The sequence below is a fragment of the Pezoporus flaviventris genome, unplaced genomic scaffold (genome assembly GCF_033815535.1).
Source record: "Pezoporus flaviventris isolate CSIRO_AGI_PZ_B2104156 unplaced genomic scaffold, CSIRO_AGI_Pfla_v1 ptg000001l, whole genome shotgun sequence".
In the NCBI taxonomy this organism is placed as follows: Eukaryota; Metazoa; Chordata; class Aves; order Psittaciformes; family Psittacidae; genus Pezoporus; species Pezoporus flaviventris.
In genome coordinates this window covers 38520415-38539803 of record NW_026892549.1, presented here as the reverse complement: position 1 = coordinate 38539803, position 19389 = coordinate 38520415, and the positions used below count along the sequence as shown (strand labels likewise).

At 38.5% G+C, this 19389-nt stretch overlaps 3 protein-coding genes across 11 annotated transcripts in view; 1 reads left to right on the top strand and 2 right to left on the bottom strand.

Moving 5' to 3' along the window:
- Window positions 1-2946, bottom strand: part of G6PC2 (glucose-6-phosphatase catalytic subunit 2) — a 31877-nt gene extending 28931 nt beyond the window's left edge. The window contains exon 1 of one of the 3 annotated variants that reach the window (XM_061452733.1): window positions 2928-2946. The gene's annotated coding sequence lies outside the window, so the exon portion shown is untranslated. Of the gene's footprint in view, window positions 1-2041; window positions 2239-2738; window positions 2899-2927 lie in introns of those variants that run through there. The other 2 variants (XM_061452709.1, XM_061452716.1) reach the window with 2 other exon arrangements.
- Window positions 2947-3313: 367 nt separating this feature from the next.
- SPC25 (SPC25 component of NDC80 kinetochore complex) lies at window positions 3314-6632 on the top strand. Its single transcript, XM_061452881.1, has 7 exons — window positions 3314-3344; window positions 3681-3835; window positions 3921-3986; window positions 4730-4870; window positions 5031-5129; window positions 5414-5512; window positions 6479-6632. Exons 2-7 carry the CDS (start codon window positions 3685-3687, stop codon window positions 6610-6612), a joined length of 690 nt encoding a protein of 229 aa, XP_061308865.1. The 5' UTR covers window positions 3314-3344; window positions 3681-3684; the 3' UTR covers window positions 6613-6632.
- Window positions 6633-15601: 8969 nt separating this feature from the next.
- The window catches only part of CERS6 (ceramide synthase 6), a 122654-nt gene continuing 118866 nt past the window's right edge, over window positions 15602-19389 (bottom strand). For all 7 annotated transcript variants that reach the window (XM_061452647.1, XM_061452656.1, XM_061452679.1 and 4 more), the window contains one exon: window positions 15602-19279. In XM_061452647.1, the coding sequence (XP_061308631.1) occupies window positions 19118-19279 (162 nt within the window). In that variant the 3' untranslated portion in view covers window positions 15602-19117. The remainder of the gene's footprint in view (window positions 19280-19389) is intronic.

Genomic DNA, 19389 nt, shown 5'->3' with positions numbered 1-19389 from the left:
CAGAGCCACTCAGGCACATTTTGGTTCTCCAGAAACTTTGTTAATATAACCTGTGAAGGTATGCCTTGGCAATGTTGCAGTGAAGTAACCTCTTCTAGTTTAAATGCTAAAGGCCTCCTGCTACTGATTTTCTTTTTAAAGATCTTGCTGATGATTATCTTTCTGCTTATATAGAAAGCACCTTAGACATAATGAAGACTAACAGCAAACATAAACAATCTCCAGTTTTCTCCTAAGTTATTTCTGTTTCAAAAGCTCCTATATCCATGTTAAGACATGGAGTCACGTTAATAAAAGACGTTTAAAAAAACCCAACCAAATCCAGATCTACAAACAGAAAGCAGGAAGTTTTTGAAACAGGTAAACAGGTTTTTGTGAGAGCAGGAGTTCAGGTGATGCTCTCACTGTGCCTGGAAGCACAACGGATTGTGCTTCATCCAAGAGATTGTCAGCAACTGACAAGCAAGTCATCTCTTGTCCTGCCTGTGATATTTCACAACCTACAAGTCTGAAACATTAAAGACCTTCCTAGCTCTAATAACCAAAGATGGCAAAATGTCTTGAAGTATTAAATAACTTCTTTAAACTAACAAAAAAAGAAATACTCCCTCAAAAGGCTTCCTCCCTCCCTTTTTTATGAAAAGCATTGCAAAATGCTTCTGTAATGCACTTAGTGTTTCAAACTTACTTGGGATAATATATGAAATAAAACTATCTGCTGTATTTTAGTACTTTGAATTGTGAGGAAAAATAGTGCTCTGTACAAAATGGTCAGAATGTGCGTGCTGTTAAGTTTCTAAATCAAAGCTTTGTTTTGATATTACAGAACCAAGGTTTGACCTTCACGTAATCAAATAAATTATTAGTGCAAAGCAAAAACCTTTAAAACACTACCTGTTCATTATAAAAAGTTTTTAATTAATTGGTATTTCCTGATATATTTTGTTTCCCAAGACATACAAAACCAGAGACTATCCAAAACTTTATAGATGCTTGATAAAAATGTAGGAACAAGAATCGTGCTGATGATCCACTGAAGGGAGGATAAACTGTTTACTGCTGCTTTACACCTACATATTAGAGCAAATATTACATAACAGGTATCAGATGTTATTAAGCAAATGTTTGCAAGGGAAGGAAAAGCCATCAAAGCAAACATTTTCTAAAACACTGTTAATGGAGGCCTATGTACCAGGACGAACTTTCTGGTACATTATGCTTAGTTAATTGAACAATAACATTAATTTCCACATCAGTGTTTCCACTGGTACTGGAGCAGCAACAAGGATTAAGCAGCAATTTAGTAAGTTCACAGGCACACTGTATACAACAGCTGACAGCTATTTTCTTAGATATGATTATTTTCCAAATGGAATACTGAGAAGATACATCTTAATTTTAGATTTAGGAAAAGAACCTTTCAAGAAGCTCTTTCTTTCTCTTTTTCTACATTTCATTCCCTCAAGCATTCCTCACTGGACCCAGGTGGCCGTAGTTAAGGTCAGGCTTCTTCAGGGTTGGACTGGCCAGTAGAGGTTTAGTAAATACTAACCTGAAACAGCTACCTTCTCTTGGTTCTTCCATCTTAATCTAATCCTCCTAGTTACCACACTGTCATCATCCCTTGCTATAAAGTTCACTATGCAAATACAGGAAATTAACAAATCTTCTGTTTGCAATACAGTAACTGCCACACCTTAATACTTGCTTATATTTGTGTGTGTCTGTATGCGTAAGCATAAATGATACAAACAACGCACAGAATACAATCCTGGCATGTTCACAGAAAAGTCACATCTAAGGAATTCTAGTTACTATGACTTTTTAGAAATCACAGGCAACCTAGAGTTCCAACAGTGAATAACAATCCTTCAAGCTCCATAAACTGCAAGCAGAAATGGAGTCTGGACCCACAGGGGCAACACTGCATCTTTTTGGTTTTGTTCCTTTTCATTTAACATCACTGCTTTGTTTATTGCCATTCTCTAATCCCTGAAATTAGCCTTATGCCAGCTTTAGTCCAGTGAGGTCAGAAACCTACCCAAAGAAGCTGCTGAGCCTGTTTATTAGCAGCACCTCTTCAATTTTGTGTTCCCTTAGCAGTTTCCACTGAAGCTGCACTAGCTCTCCAATCCTGAGCTGTATTTCTCAGTTACCCCTTCCCCCAGCTCTGGAATAGCCCCATATGGACTCTGAGGTAGCAATAAAATAAAGCAACAAATCCTGGTTGGCAGTAGCCTGCCCTTAAGCTCGACTGCAGGTTGTCACTCTGCTGCTGTCCTTGTACATCTCCGGACCTGAAGTTTAACGGAGTACCCTTGGGTTACAAAGACATCCCTGAAGAGCTGGCACGTGCAGAAAAGGGTTACACGGTACAATTACAGTGTCTCCAGCAAAGCTTTTAGCGCTAAAACCAGGGTAAATCACTATGGAAACTTCATACATCCATGACTACCCTGTGGCTTGCTAACAGGAATTGAGGGGGAAAAAAACAAATCAGAACAAATGTCTGGGCTAGAGTTACTGCAAGGTTAGGCGCTAGTGTTTCTGATTACACACCGTCCCTAATCAGACCTAACGGAGGATTTAAGCAGCATATGACCTGTGCTAGTTTAGGTCATGAGGCTATATTTCTGTTTATGCATTACGTTCACAACTAAGTTACTCGAAGTACGTTCCGGGAATAAATGTAAGGTTGGAAACAAGTTCTAACTTCACAGGAACGTAAAGAAGCTAACCTGCTCCCCAGTTCAAGCCTGACTTCGTTCAGTACGGAACCGTAAACCGCACAAACCGCACCAGGCTTTCCCCATCGACCGGCCTCGCTCCCCGCCGCGGCAGCCAGCACAACCGCCACCCTTCAGCAGTCCCTGAGAATACGTCTTAATCCAAACAGGTAAATTCCCAGGGAAAGGTGGCCGATTTACAGCTGCTTCGCCCTCGCAGCACCAGCACCGACCCCACGGCACACCCCAACCGGCCCCATGGCTGCACCACCCCTCCCTACCCGTCATGGCAGCTCCGCCTCCCTCCAGGATGGACCGTTACCTCAGTAACGCCCCAACAACTCCCAACACACCTTGCGCCTCCGGCCTCAGCTAAGGGCAAACTGAACCAATCAGCAGCCCGCTTGTTGCCAGGCGGGCAGAAGTGGTGTCCAGTTAGGAAGCAGCTATTGAGGAGGCGGGAAGATGTTGGCGGTTTAAAAGCTGATGGTTAGGGCGGCCTTGGTGTTCCGCCTTCCGTGCCGCCTCAGTCCTCAGGCAGGGCTCGGCTCGGCAGTGCACCGCCGTACTGCAGCACAGGGGCGGCTGCTGCTGTCAGCCGGTCGGACAGAGAAGGCGGTAAGCCCCGCGGGAGAACAGCGAAGGGTGGGAGCGCCCCTGTGGAGGCGAGGCGCGGCGCGGCCCTGCCGGCCCCCGGGAGCGGCTGCTGGTACAGCGACAATCCCGAACACAATTGCCTCCTCTTGACACATCGCTGGTGGAGAAGCAGAAGAAACGCTGCTCCCGCTGTTAAGTGCTTATTGTAACGGTAACAACAAAAACAACCTACGGGCAGAGGCCTTAACAACCTGAAGGGATAAAACCAGCCCTGAAGTTTTATCCTGTAATTGTAACCTGCTGCGATTGGCTTGGGCGTTCTGGTACTGTATTTACTCACTGACATGTTTGTTGTAGCACGATGGCCAACGTAAAGGGAGAAGATGAAATAGCTTTCTTCGAAAGAGAAATAGAAGAGTTTTGCACTGAATTACAAAGCATTGTGAGTGACCAAATCATTCAGAGTCGAGCACTAAGAGATTCATGCAGGGAGTTCGTAAAAGCACTTTCAGGTAAAAAGGCTCCATGTTCCTCTTCCCTCTGCTTTTTTCAAATTATCATACTTCTTCAGGTAACTGAAATAATTTTTTGTTGCAGAGAAATGGTCCAAGAAGCTGAAAGAAATGGACCTGATGATTGATAAAATTCAGGAATATAGCAATGGTACTGTATGGTGTTTGATTCATTGTGTCTAATATTTCTAAAATTAACACAGCTGAATAATATGCTTAACTTCCCATTTTAAAAGGAAGGAAACAACTTCAGAATGAAAGTAGAATTAAAAGCAAACATTTGGTTTACAGGATGTAAATTGCAAGTCAAAAGCAATTTGTTGGAAAACTTCATTTCTGATGCAAATAAAGGTCTAGTAGAAGTTTTCTGTATACTGGTCTTGGTGCCTACATACTTAAAACAACAAAGTATTGGAACTTGTTGACTGCAATAGGAAAAACAAGTTAAATTACTTAGTAAAGTTAAATACTGTGAGGATTTTTTACACCTTTTCCATGTTGGTAATAGAATATAGTCAGTCTATCAATGTAGGACTAACTTCTTTGAATCTGTAGTTAAACCTCAGAACTCTACTATCAGTGTTCCTATTCCTCGCTTTCTGTCAATTTGCCTGTGTACAGGATCCACAATCCTCGTGCTTTGAAGATGTGTATAATGCTGGCACCAGAAACAAATTACATCCAATTAAAGTATCAGAGGAACCTGCTACTCAGTAGCTTCTCTGCTGAGTAACTTTCAGCTTTTATTTGATGCTTTTAGTATAATTATGGTGACTTCACTCCTCATCTGAGGTAGCATGCATTTAACTGGGGTTTATTCAAATAAGTAATCTCAAACTATATAATTGAGTACTAAATATCAGTGATCTAATTAATCAACTTGCCTCCTTTCAGAGATGCTCCAGTTGAGTGAAAGCATATCGGAAAATGAAGGGCACTTGACAGAAATAAAATCTATGCTTAATCAAGAAAAGCAGCAAAACAAGGACTTGACTGACAGTGTCCAAGAGCTTAAGGAACAGATGAAGAAGGAAAGTAAGCAAGCAAAGGATGAATGCATTTTCTTGATTAGAGGAGGAATTGTTTTCAACACTTTGTTCTTGATAGGTTTTTCTACTGTTACAAACATTTTTTTAATGTGCTTGTTTCACATTTACTTTGGTATTCACGGTGGCTTTTAAAATTCTACCAATAGCTTCTAATTCCAAAAGCATTGAAGAGAGAAAAGAACAACTATGCAAGTTGAAAGCATTCTATGAAGAGAGGCTTGGACTGGAGATACGCAGAACGCACAGTAAGTTTCCATGTGCAATGAGACAACATGGTTAATGTTGGATTGTGCAGTGAAGAACATCCTAGCTTAGACAACTGAAGAGTTGTCTTAGTCCAGGTATTACCACTGTCTCTCAAATGGCAAAATACAGTATGTTAAAATGCATTTGTCTTTCAGAGAGACTCGGGTTGCTTAACTTATATGTATTCTATGAATATTAATAGAAATTGTAGCTTCACATCATGTTTTTTTTGTCATCATTGTGACTCTCCAGCAGAGGTTAATGGTGTTTGTATTTGCTTTAGATGAACAATTACAGTTTATATTCAGACATATTGACCATAAAGATCCTGACAAACCATATGTGTGCACCTTTTCCATAAATGAACAAGGAGATTATGAAGGTATGTGAATTTTAATTATTTAAGCAGATTCTGATGCCCCTATTTGGAAAAAAAGGGGGAGGGGGTGGGAGGGGAATGAAGTGCCATTTAGTTGTAGCCTTTATCTTCCAATTTGAGTGATAAATTTGGCAATAGTAATATTTTTTTAAAATGTAGCTTCTCTTGTTAATGTGTATGAAAATACAACTGCTTCACTTCCCTCCAATTGGGGAGTCACTGTTTATTCTATGTCAAGCAAAGCCAGGAGAGAGATGCACAGAGAAACAGATGTCAGTTGTAGTCTGTTGCTTCTTCCCTTAATGCTAAAGTGAGTGTTTATGCTGACAGGCATAGTTCAAGTTGGTCTAGAAGGCAGGAGAAACTTGGCTCCCTGTTAGCGGAGGGGAGCCCTTACAGTTGTTTGATGTAGGAGAAAGATTAAAACTTGAAATCCACCATTCCCCCTCTGTAAGGGGGCCTTTTAGCTCTTAAAGCTGTTTTTGCAACATGGATCTTACTTCAGTTAGGAGTAACAGTAGCAGTAATTTCAGCACTGTGCTGAGTAGTGTCTAGACAAATATTACTGTTGCTTTGCTGTGCCCTGGACTGTATAGGTTTCTGGTTATATTAATTCAAGTCTAAACTGTGAAGTTAAAAGTTTATCACATGCTGGGCTACACAGGTTTCCAATCTGCCTTCCTGCAGAGCAACAGAGATGTTAAGGAATGTGTTTCAATTTTTGAGCAGGCTATGGATTACTGGGAATTGCTGTAACAATTCAAGCAGGAGCACAGCACTGGATGGGAGGCTTAGGAAAAAATAATTGTGTGGTGTTTGAGGCTTTGTCTGTCGAAAGAAAATGATTTAATGGGCTAATGAGGAAGCAAAAAAAATACAAAAACTGCTTTTGTATTTCATAGGTGTGGAAAAACACTAATACAGTTTTTTTATAGTAGTCTAATCTTTTGGAAATTCATGTTGTTTTAGTGACTTCCTGTAATCCTCCTCTGGACTGTATTGCAGAGCTCCAGCTCAAAGTGAGAGAAACTAACAATTTTTCTGTAATGGTTGCCAACATCAGAAAAGCTTTTGTTGCTTTATCTTGTAAACAGTCTACATAAAACAAGCACATACCTCTCTAGATGTACAGCAGTCTTCCTCTATTGTGGAAGTATATAATTACTTGTGTCTAATTTCTCAATAAAAAAATAATGAAAATGGTATTTTAGTCCACTATTATGGAGAGACATGTTGGATCATTCTTCAAATAACAGTATAGTTATTTGCTTAACTGAATGGCTCCAGTCATGTATGTTTTGATCCAGCAGCAAATAATGATGTAATGATCTCTTTTTAGCTAACCCAGGAAGACATTAAAAAGTATTTTCTGTAATATGTGCATAAAAGCATCTTTCAGGTTTGTATGTGTCTGGAATAGGCCTGAAACCTACCAAAATGATGCAGTGGAGCTCAGCCATTAGTGCAGTTACCTGTGTCATAGGTAACTAACTTAAATTTTACTATCTTGTACTTGCCAGTGTTATGGCTCATTTTCATGTATGTAAATCATGATTTTTATTTTTTTTGTCTGTCAAACTATATATTTTACTGTCTGTTCCTGTCTGGGTGCCTGTTTGTGTTTTAGTAACAAAACCATTTGATGTACATGCTATTCTTGAAAAAAACACCTAGCTGGGCAGAAGAGCTAGCCTTAAACTTCAACTGCAGTGGCAAAGTAACACTCATAAGATTACCAGCCTTAGCATGTTTTAGAGTAGACTATTCATTTTCCTTTACTACATAAAGCATGTTGCAGTGACAGCCTTATTTATTGTCATCGCAAATCTTAAGGCAAAACCTGAAGTATAAAATATAGTAGTTACAAATAGATCCATGCTTCTTGCAGCTTACGAAGAAGAGTATTACTGCCATAGTACTCAGCTTTGATTAGAACTATTCTTTTTCTATTTTCTTTTTATAGCCTTTTCCTTTCCACAGAATAGTTAAATAGATAACTGCAATATGACAGAAAACTCTTAAATTGATAATACAGCAGTTCAAATAAAATCTTACTAAATTCAGTACTGAAAATTCTAGTGAAGTAGAAGACCACTTAACTTGAAAACTAATGATGTAAAGAGTTAAAAATATCCAACACATAGAAGACCCTGTAAAAAAGTATTTAAATTCTAACAGTTTTTAAATTAAAATAACCCTTAAAATATTGAAACACACCCTGAATAACAAATACAAATGCTCAGGCTTACTGCCATTTTGTTTTCTTGTTCATCCCAGGCATGAGTCTTTGTTTGATTTCTAACAAAATTACTGTGCTAAGACTGCTATGTACAGAACATAAAATATCTGACAACCACTGCACTGGAATTTACATTCCTAGGAAGTATTTGCTAGAAAAGATAGTGTGCCTGGCTGCAACTTTTTCTGTGCATATGCCAAAGGCAAGAAATAAAGTTTGAAATGTTTATTGTGTGTAGTTTAAACGTATACAGCTTCTTTTGGAATTTGAATAGTAAACCTGCTTATGTTTGCTTATAGATGCAGCTATACAGATAGATAGATACAGTTATTGGGACCCCTAGAGTACTGATTAGCAAACAAATACCAACTGTAATGCCCTAAAGAGCATATGGGAAAGCTCTTGCACAAAAAAGAAATATGCAGCTTAGGGACCATGACACACCATCAGCCAGCCCCCTCCAACTGGTGGTAGTGCTCTAGCAGCAGGATAAAGTTTATTTTAAGGCAGTCATAGATTTTAGTGAAGGTCAGTAAAGGCTTTTTTTTTTTTTTCATAAATCAGTTTATCCATTGAACCTTGCTCTCCCTTTCAAACTGCTGATCTGTACTTAAGTCAAGCTTGAAATGTGTGAGCCATCAGCTAATGCTGCCCATACATAAAACTGCTGTACATACTGGTGCTCAGCACCTCAGCAAATTTGTCTTGAAACATAATGTAAAAAATTAAAATATGAATTACTAAATACTGGCAGTACATTCTGAAATAACATTAATATATGTACTAAGTGAATTTAATCACAATTGCTGTTTGTATACTAGCGGGAGTCCTTATGGCTAGCCAAACGGTTATTACATGCCTACTCAACCAAGAGTGGAGGTGGCTGAGTTTGTTGACATTTTTCCTAAATGCTGTTGGATGTTGCTAGATGTATTTTGAAAAGCAAGTAAACAAGTATTGGCTACACTGGTGAAAATTACAAAAGACATGGAACTTATGCTGTGCTTCTGTCATATTCCAATTGTGCTGTTACAGTCTTCTTTAATGCTTCAATAAACTGTGAATTTAGTCAATACCTTGAAATTGTCTAAATTAGTCCTGTCATTGCAACACTGAAACCACTGTGAACTCATTTGTGAGTGATTTATAACTTTTTAAAAGCCCTGCTGAACCCAGTACAACAAACACATGCACACATAAATCACATGTCCCACAGAGAGATTACAGTGCATTTTTTAACAATATGAATAAACAATACTAAATAATTATGGTAGTACTCTTACCTTTTTTGAAAGCCATAGTTGTAATCCACTTACATCAGGTTTTACTGCTGAAACAGGATTGTATGCCTGAAGGACTGAGGGTAATAACTCCTTGCTAAACAGTGAGAGTCCATCTTTTCATCCTTTACTGTCCTGCATCACTAACAATTATACACAAAGAACCCTTTGAATCTTGAGTTTAGAAACAAGTTGTTCCACCAGAAGCAGAGGCAATAAAGCCTGAGTTCCTATAGATCTGTGGTTTTGTCCTTCTATGGTTCCATTCTCTTCACTGCAATATCCCAGCTCTTCTTTACAGTCTCCCTCATGGATGAGAGACAGTGCCACTCCTGAGTTATGCTAGTTTAGTCTCTGCTTGGCTGCTGCTAAAGCCTACACTGCTTCCAGTATGGAGCATTGATTTGTGCTTCTTTTACCTGGATGATGATTTGTAGTAGACTATAAGAACAGTGATTGATAGCTCCAACACAATCTCTTTTTCAAATCTGGGCTTACTGAGCAACAGGTTCAGAAGTTGTGAGGGAAACTGACAGACTACACTAAAAATAGTATTTAATCATAGAACAGTCGGAAGAGACCTTAAAGATCAACTAGTTCCAACCAATGCAAATGTGTAGTAGGTTTTTGTATGACCTTATGTATATATTAAGGTGGCTATGCACTGAAACGATGAACTGAAAGAAGATACAATTAATTTGATTTCCTTCCTCTTCAGTCACAGCATGTTGAACAATGCTAACTGCTATTGACATACCTCATTTGTGACTGTTAAATGGACAATTCTCTACATGGAAACATGTTCTTTGATTGAGTTGCCTCAATGGATTCTTTTGCACTGGCTACTGGATCATGGGCTCAGTTCTTCACTCCCCACCACAGCTCCAGCTGGACTAACTGGCTTGACAGAGAAATAGTACTGTTGAATGAACACCTGCTATACATCATTATTGTTTTGGGTTAAAAGCATGCTACACTTATGTTACACTGATGGCATCTATCATAAAGGATTCCAGGTATTTAAGAGCAGACTGCATGTGTTAACTTTTTGGCTAAGCAGGTAGAAGTGGTAACAGTGGTGACCTCAGGGGTGGCAGATATATTGTCTAAGTTAAAGCACAATACTTTCAGGTACATGTTTACCTGCTAGATTTAAAAAAACCCATGCAAGTAACTAATACTTAACTTTCCAAATGAAGCTAACGAGATAAACTTGCTTGTCTAACTCCGTGCCTGACACAGCCCCATTAATGGAAAAATAATGCATCAAATTGGTAATTGTATTCCTTTAACATTAGTCTTCAGTATCCGCATGACTTACTAGCCTGCATTTTCCTTTACTCAGTGCAAAGGCAGACAAGTCATCTGATAAAATCATGTTTCTGAAGGAAAGGGGGAATACCTCTTCTGATATGCAATCCTCAATGCTATCAACTGTAATTCTGCAGCAATTACCTGTCATTTTAGGCTCCAGACTTCTCTAAGGATCACCCATAATTCTGAAAAGTCTGCTTGGGACTGTATTACAGTAGGGACCACTTTTACTAAGTAAGTACTCTGCTAATGGCATCGCAATGAATCAAAATACCAAATTTGCAGCCAATGCAATTTCTCATGCAATTTACATGAGAAAGCTGGTGTGCTTTCCTCAGCTGCTCTTGCTGAAGTTTCTCTCAACTATCATCTCTCAACTGTATCGGTTGGTGCAGAATAAACATTAAAATTTTGCATCCAATCTTGCTTTTGATCATGCGTTAATCCTATCCTGGTGGCCGCTGATGTCATTGCTAGCAATCCATTTTTCCTCTCCTGAATCATGTAGTTTGCATTTTATAGTAGCTACCTGTCAAATCTTACAGATGAGTTCTTATATAAGAATTCTGCCATGCAAAATAGCTTTGTCTGTGCTGGATACTTGGACTGGTTGTTAGAGTAACGAAGACCATCATAGCTTAACTATGAGAAGTATCAATGATTCTCATGCTCTTTGTTCGGTGGAAGCTTCTTCTAGTCTGGACAGCAGTCCTGGCTCCTTTTTCCATCCAGCCGGTCCGGGGGGTACCGCAACTCGGGTCATCACTTCCTCAACACGGCTGAAGGACCAAACTTTGGACCTTTAAGCAATTTAGACTACTAATGTGCAAATCCTTTTCTGGAGCTAGCATATGGATTAGGTTGTCCCATAAAGTAACAGCTATGGGCACTCATCTCACCACAGAGATTGTTCAGTGAGAAACTGCATATAAAAATGAGATACACTAACATCTACTATGGCTGAATTAAGTTTAAGTTAAAATTAGATGAGAGACCACACAAATTTAACTGTAAAATAGCAAGCCTTTTTGGTAAAAAGCAGCTCTTTCAAGGTTACTTTAGGAGAGCAACAGTAATTAAAATCACTATTACTGGGAGATAAAAGGGGAGGTTATCTTTAAAAGAAGCTCAGACACAGGACAGAAAGCTGCTAGTTAGGTTAATGCAGGAGGGAGCGGATGCAATTTTATTTACAGAAGGTTCACATTCCATCTTTGAAATTCAGAATGATTTTTTGATGTGGGGACATTGCATAAAGTTGCCTAAATATAGCAAAAAATGCTACTGCCATGCAGTTGTACAGGAGCCTTGCTCAGTCCCATTTTGGAAGGTGTGAAAAATAACCTGTGTAGTATTTTCTATACTTTGATCGGAAGTACAGTGCTGTTTTTCAGATGTTTAGGAAAGGGTATTAATTTGGGAATATATGTTACCAGCAAGCAGCATTAAAAAGTACATTATCTTTTCATCTAATTAGTGAACTATAAAACTAACATTGTAAGTTGATCATGCTACTCTTGCAGGTAAAACTACAAGAATCAACTATGCTGCAATATCTAATTTTATATTGCACTTTCAAGTGACTAAAAGCTGATGGTGCTGTGTCACATCTAAACAATTGTATTTGAAAGTCAGAACCTTACAAACACCTCAGTGTTGCACACAACTCTGCATTCAGGCAATCCCTCTACAAGCATCATCAATGGTTTTGCAGACTCGGGGCTGAAGACTGGTATAAAACACCTTCCTTAAGTGTATTTTATCCTATAGTGATAAAGCTGCCTTCTAAACTACTAGCTGGAAGGTGCGTGAGCCTTATCCTTGCTCCCCGCAAGAGAGAGCCTCCTGTGGGCACTGTTGTCTCATACTGGGAAAGCTCTGCAGAGATGAGCCTGGCATGGCACACACTTTAAGTACACCATTATTCTAGCTAGTTAATGAATAGTTTTCATTTTATCAACTTGCTTTTCACAGATAGGTTTTGGATTATTGGAATTCACTTTTCACAGACCTGTAATCTCTGGATTTTATAGCCTATGAGGAAGGGCAGCAACTGGTCAGAAGTCTAGACATGGCATGTTTGCCTAGTGTGCATTCCAGCTTCACACCTATTCCACATACCAAAGTACATTCAGCATCACCCATACTTTCTGTGTTCACATTCTAAAATTCCCCAGCATGAGAACTCTGTGGGTTTACGACAACCATATGACAACCACCCTGCACTCTTCTATACCTGAGCACAAACTGGCATCCTGCTCTGTGAAATCCACTGAAGAAGGTAAGCCAATGACAAAGGCAGGCAGTGTAAAATCTGTCAAGGGACAAGACGAGCATCCTGCAGAAGGGGGCACAAAGATGACCAAAAGCCACAGCAGCAATTATGGAAACAGCAACCCTCCACCCACACTAGCAGAGCCAGGACTAACAGTATGGAATGAGAATCCCTCCTACACAATCCCAGCCTCTGTTCATCACAGCATGAGGAGCTACCGTGCCATGTGGCAATTTGCCCATCTGGCACAGTTAAAACATTTGGATTCCTTCCACTCACCTTCTGTATCACAGTAGACTGTGCCATCACCTTTTAGCTCTTCTAAAGCAGCACAGACCACCTGTCATCATCTTCTAAGAACCACTGTGTTTCTTGTACAGAGGGACCTTAACAGACTTAAAGGCAGTACATCAAAAAATTCTCGCTCTTTTTCACATTATCTCAAGCCATCTTCTGTACAAAGTGGCTCTCCCTGTGGTATGTAAGTTGAGGGGTATATGCAGAATAGAAAGCAAAAGACACCACATAATTAAATCTCATAATAAATCTCTTCAATACAGAATTTAAATGCCGTATTAAATGCACTACAAGCTTCTCTATATATATTATCATTGAGACATATTCATAACTACAGTAATTAGTTTTTTAAACACAATGCAACTTCCCAGGTTTACTTCTCTTCAGAACAAAACTTCAGCTGGTGAGTGGAGATTCTTACATTATCAGTATTTGCTTTATGAGAACTGTTGCATCTATTTTCTGCTGAAGCTGCAGGAATGTTTTAATGCATTCCATTTCTAAGTGCTTTCTTCATCATCTTTGAATGCTGCATCAGAGCTCGACTGACAATCGTATTTTGTAGGCTTTACTTTGGCAAGTGTATGAAAGCAACTCCAGCTCAGTGCATTGCTACACATGGATAACTCCTTGTTTAAAAAAAATACAAAGCAAAACCTGTATTCCTTTTCATAGTAATGAAAAAACATAGAATCCTATCATAATTAAGCAAGCAGATTTGGTCTACTCTAATAGAAGCAGTCTGAAAGATGCAGCTTCTCTTGGCAAAATCAAAAGCTGCAGCTTTTCCTTAGGAGAACCACTACATAAGAGTGGCCCTCTTCTCTCGCTTCCAGAAGTGGTTAATAGGTGCTGCTTTGCAGATGGACAGTTTAGCCAGAAACATCTAAATGAACATTTACTTTTAAGAAACTCTGACCACTCTGTAACACCTACTGTTACAGTTTTATATAAGAAATAACACAAAATACTGCAGTGACTAACTCAGACATATGTGGATCTGCTCCAAAAGTGGTGGAGTCTGCAATGTGGATAACAATCTTTGAGCTAAAGCCAAGGAAAACATTGTTTGAATTTCACAGAAATAAGAAAACTGACACTACATTCCTAATACTTAAGTTTATTATGAAAGTGTCTCCAAATAAAAATAGCCCACAATACTGATTGGTTCCAGAGATTTCATGAGGAATCATTATTTTCCATATTTAAAAAAACCAAACCAAACCAAACCGAGTTAAACACAAAATAACTCCCAAAGTTCTACACAACAGCTACACATGAAAGGACTTCTAGCTAGCACATCACTGTGTCTGGGACAGTTGAATTCCTATTCACTGCATTTCTGAAAGAGTTGCTCAAGCACAGGATTGTCATGAAAACACAGGTGAAATAGTGTCATCTGCCTCACCCTGACTTGCAACAGGCAGTCAACATGCACAGTATGGTATGAGAGCTCATGTATAAAAGTTAAACCCCAGGACTGCAAGAAGCTGAAGCTCAACAGAAGCCAGAAAATGTGTTTCATTTCACAGATCATTTTAGGTCATGTAAGACAATAATTTTTATCTTTTGCCTGACATGTGTAGTCATTGACACAGCTCCAAAACATAATTTCGTAGTTTTTCCTCCAGTTTTGTTTTTTTTTAAAAGCAATTTCAAAGACTGAGAGTTCTTTACAGACACAAACTCTGTGTTTTCATTGCAACTACAATCAGAAATCTTTACAATTTGAAGGTCATACACCTACACCTCTTTTCCAAACCTCTGTAAGTGCTTTTTTAAAAGAAAAGAAAAAAATGAATAAGGTTGTCTTACTGAAGTTCACATTAGGTCCCTGTTCCAAAACAAAACCAGTCAAAACAAGTAATACAAACTGGTTTTGATCTATGGTTTAAAGGCAACTGTAGTTTGCAGAACAGTGCACTTAGGCCTAACAGGGTCTGCATTACAGGAAGGGTAAAAAGTATTTGATAGCTCCTCTCGCACAAATGTCACAACAAGTAGACAACAAGAGACATACAAAAAAGAACTGTAGCAAAGAGATTAAAAAATAACAAAGCATCAACTATAGAAAATAGTGGCAGCCCGCATTTCTCTGAGAATACAGAAGGCTGCAGTAATGAGAAGATGAATGAAACAGGCATTAGGCTTCCTACTAGAATACCCTGTATAAAACACACACGGTGTCTAAATCTACCAGTGATGATCATCACTGACATTTACTGCAGGGTAACAGCTTTCGCCCTTGTGTCCTGTTCAGAACCAGAAAATGATTTTCACCTGAAACTGATTTAAGACAAGAATCACTTCACAGTAAGCAAAGCTTTAGTGCACCTACTTGCACCTCAGAGAAAGGATTTGGCATTGATGGTTGCACAGATTGGTCAGAGGCTGAGACAGAAGCATGTGAAGCTGTTACACCTGTTCCAATTCTGCCGGAATAATTAAATAACACACAGAAAAAACTACAAAACAGCAACAAGGAAAGAGCACAGGACACTTTGGTATTTTAGAACTAGCACTATTTAACATTGATCAAGATCCAAAAGACTCCAATGTCCACCCTTGTTGTTTGATCACATATTCCTACCATTTTCTGCAATGTTCGTTTTTAGCTTTTTCTGAAAACCAAAACAACAACAACAACAACAAAATCCAAAACAAACCCCAAACCACCAAAACATCACTTTCCTTTTTTTTTGGGGGGGAGATACAAAATATTCCAATATGGGAAATGCTAAACAAAGGGAGACTTGAATCTTACTTTATTCTGGGCTGGTTAGGGAGAATTGACAAATTCTTACTATTTACTAATAAACTTTACATATCATGTCTTACTTTTTCTACTTCAACATCTCAACCACTGTGTCATGTACTGGACTATAAAAAGGGAGCATAGAAGTTGAAGACAAATAGGTTATAGAATAAACCCCCTCATTTCTAAAATGACTAAAATGACAATTCTACAAAAGGTACAAATACACAGAACCTTTTAAGATCTTGCACTTAACATGAACCATCACAGTAATTTCAATCAATTGCCTGGAATATATGTAATTATCCTCTAAATACTTGATGGCCTTCAAAAGCACCTTGCAAAGAAGCAAATTCAACTGAAAAAGGAAACAGTTGCATGACATTCTCTCTGCAGATTGGAAGATGATACCGAAGTTTTGACATCTATTGGTTAAAATAATGACTTGAAACACACTGCCACTTATGATCACTAAAACACTTGGTCCTTCCCACTGGGAAAAAAAAAAAAAGGTGTGATTTTTAATATTCATAAAAACCCCTGCAGCTTGAAAGTTTAGTGAAGCTCTCAGTGCTTCCTCACTCTCATCCCATTTCCCCAAATGTGTTTGAATCTCCCATCTCACCTATTTTCCAGACATACCTGTAATTAAGTTTATTCTAGGCTGCTAAGAATGGACTCCGAAAAGCCAGGTTTATAGGAGATAAGTCACTGGGATTCAGCTGAACCGTGGCAACTGTATACATCCTTTAGTGCATCATAAATGCAACTGAATTTAAACCTCAAGTAAAGAGTTTCAGTTCAAGTTGCACTATGTAACAGCGAGGACACACTAACAGCATATGTACCCAGCAACGGTAAATCATCTCAAGGGTTGTAGCTTTGACTGCACATCTGAATCAACACTATAGAGCACAGCTGGGGAGGACCAAGAAGGACCAAAGGTCTCCTGCCTCTTGCACACAGACTGTAATTGGGAACTGCTCTCTACCCTCGTATAAACAACATGGTAGTACTATGTATTGTATGTTGTCTAAGTTGATACTTCAGAACAATATTCTATCCCCATGTAAGACAAAATATTTTGCCAGAATGCCATTTTTGTAACCAGCTTTGAAGAAGGGAAATGGTCCAGTGGAAGTAGTAATCAACACCATGAAAGAGGTGTGTTTAAACTGCTATTCTCAATTACCCTCTTAGCAGGTCATATTTCAGAAATTATTATTTTCATTCACTAATATCCCAGGATGGTTTTGGTTTAAAATCTTGGTATCATCTTGACAATTACTAAACAACTGCCACTTCAAATACTTTCCATGACAATCAGTGTATTTTCACATGTATAACCTGCCCTGCAGATAACTGTAAGAAATCAGAGGCCCAGGAGATAGATGAGAAAAAAACAGAGGCAGAGAAACTTTTGGGGGAGAAGATTTGAGTAAGACTCCCTTGCTCAATCAGATATACTCATATAAGCTATGCAATTGCTGAATTTCAAGTTTACCTGGCTTTTTCAAAAGATGCTCTGTAGGAAGTAAATCTGGACAGCTCTTCTTCCATGGTTTACAATTTCTCAGGTTTTTTATCTTTATCTCCACCTAAGTGGAGGTACATTTTTCATTCATGCCATTCTGCCCTTACTTTTAGCACATTTTTTGGTAACACACAAGGTCCCTATGGATAATAGAGGTTTCAGTAATTTTCAAGAGTGACAAATCTCAGTTTTTCAAAAGCAAGAAGTGGCAACACAACTTTCTTCAAAGGAGTTGTATAAAATAGAGCCTTCAAACGTGTTTTATGGCATCAGAAACCATCTGCATTTTGCTATTTGCATAGGTGGAAGGAATCAGAAAGATATCCTGTCAGATTTCCAGCTGAACACAGCACTCCAATCCCTTTGTATATAGAAGACACATTATTACACATTAATGTTACATTTATTTCCTTTTTTTTTTAATTTTTTTTTTATATATATATACAGTCTTTGGTCTGTAAGCACATTGGTTCTGTGTGCACATACACAATACTGTTGAACAGTAGGTTGCATAGAGTCTGTTACCCAAGAACCTCACCTACTTTTGGCACTGTTGTCACAAATCCCAGAAAAGTGTCCTGGCAAGATTAGCATCCTACATCAAACTTTGATCTAGAGACTGGAAGAAGTGTGTACATAATGTTTAAAAAGATGTTTATTTTGGGTCCTAGTTTGTCTTCTTTGGGACACAGTTTTTAGATCTTGGATGAAAAAGGAGTGCAAAATTATTTTACAGACACCCTTATTTTATTCGTAGACGTGATGAAATTCTGCTGAGTGTTCAAAGTTTGCTGTGATTTACGTTAAGTGAATTTTGCTCAAATTTCCATGAATTTAGAATACACTACTTCTAGTAATGTATGACATTCTGCCTTCTCTCTCGTTACCCTATCAAGAAAGTGATGTAATTATAAGAACAATACCTAGACCGTACTGTGTCCAAGGAAGCAATGAACCTGTCATCTGCTGTTTTTTCCATTATACCCCTGCTCTCATCCATCTGAACATGCAAGAACAGTTATAGGAGTGAGGTCTGGATTCACAATGGTGCACTTGAACAAACAACTTTCAACATGGAATCTCTGCAAAAAGACACTAATATCTGCAGAGGTCAAAAAATGTAAGAGGAAAAAAAAAAAGAAAAAAAGAAGAAAGTGAGAATGAGTTTATCCTAACTGTTGACATCAATGCTTTTGGGCATTTGCACGACAAATCAAGTCTACTTCTAATGCAATTAACCACCAAACTGAATTTTAAATTATGCTAAAATAATATCCTACAATTACCACAGTTTTTTTTCCCCAAATTGCTAATTGACCACATTACCTACTATTTAATATATCAATCCAGTGTTCAAAAACTTTATGTTGGAGGAATGGCCACTGTGATTTGATAGGCAATTTCAATACCAGCACTTTTAAACACAAATATAGCAAAAATATCTGAAGCAGATCTAGAATATATAAAGCTATCTTCTATCTTACTGTAAGTAACAAATCAAGCAACTATTACTTATAGCAGACTTGGCAAAAGCAACAGGAATGGACAGAAGAGATCTGAGCGTAATGCTCTTCACTACTGAGAATCCCAAGAGATAAAGTTTGAGAATGGATATTCCCTTTTGTCCAGAAGTTCCCAAAAGAATACAAAATAAATAATATTTCAAAGACAGTACAAGTGAAAATACTGCTCCCATTGTGTCAGTTACATACACATACAGCATGCCTACGTATACAGAATGGCGTGTTGTCTTCATTCACAAACAGGAAATATGGCAGTGCGCTACCAGAAGGCTTTGATACTCCTAATTTTTTCTGACGCTGAGATATATGAAGAAACCGCATTCACAACTTATAATTTACTTCCAGTAGCAAACAGTTCTTTCTGTTCGTGTCTCATGATTGAACTCAAGGATTAATGCTCCTCTGAGCAAGTGCCACCAGTGAGATACCCGTTTGTCCCGTTGGCACCGCTGGTCCCATTAGTGGAGATAGCGCTGTGTGGGGTCTTTGAACGAGGTACTGTTTCTTCCTCATCTGAGCTTGACTCAATGTCACTTCGGTCATCCTTTGCTACCTGCAGAATTTGTCAAAGAAGCAAGCAGTAGGTCATTGTAAGGAAACTGAGCTTTCTTTTCAAGAGAATCTGGGAATTCAAACATTTTTCAATTTGAGCTTTGAAGGCAA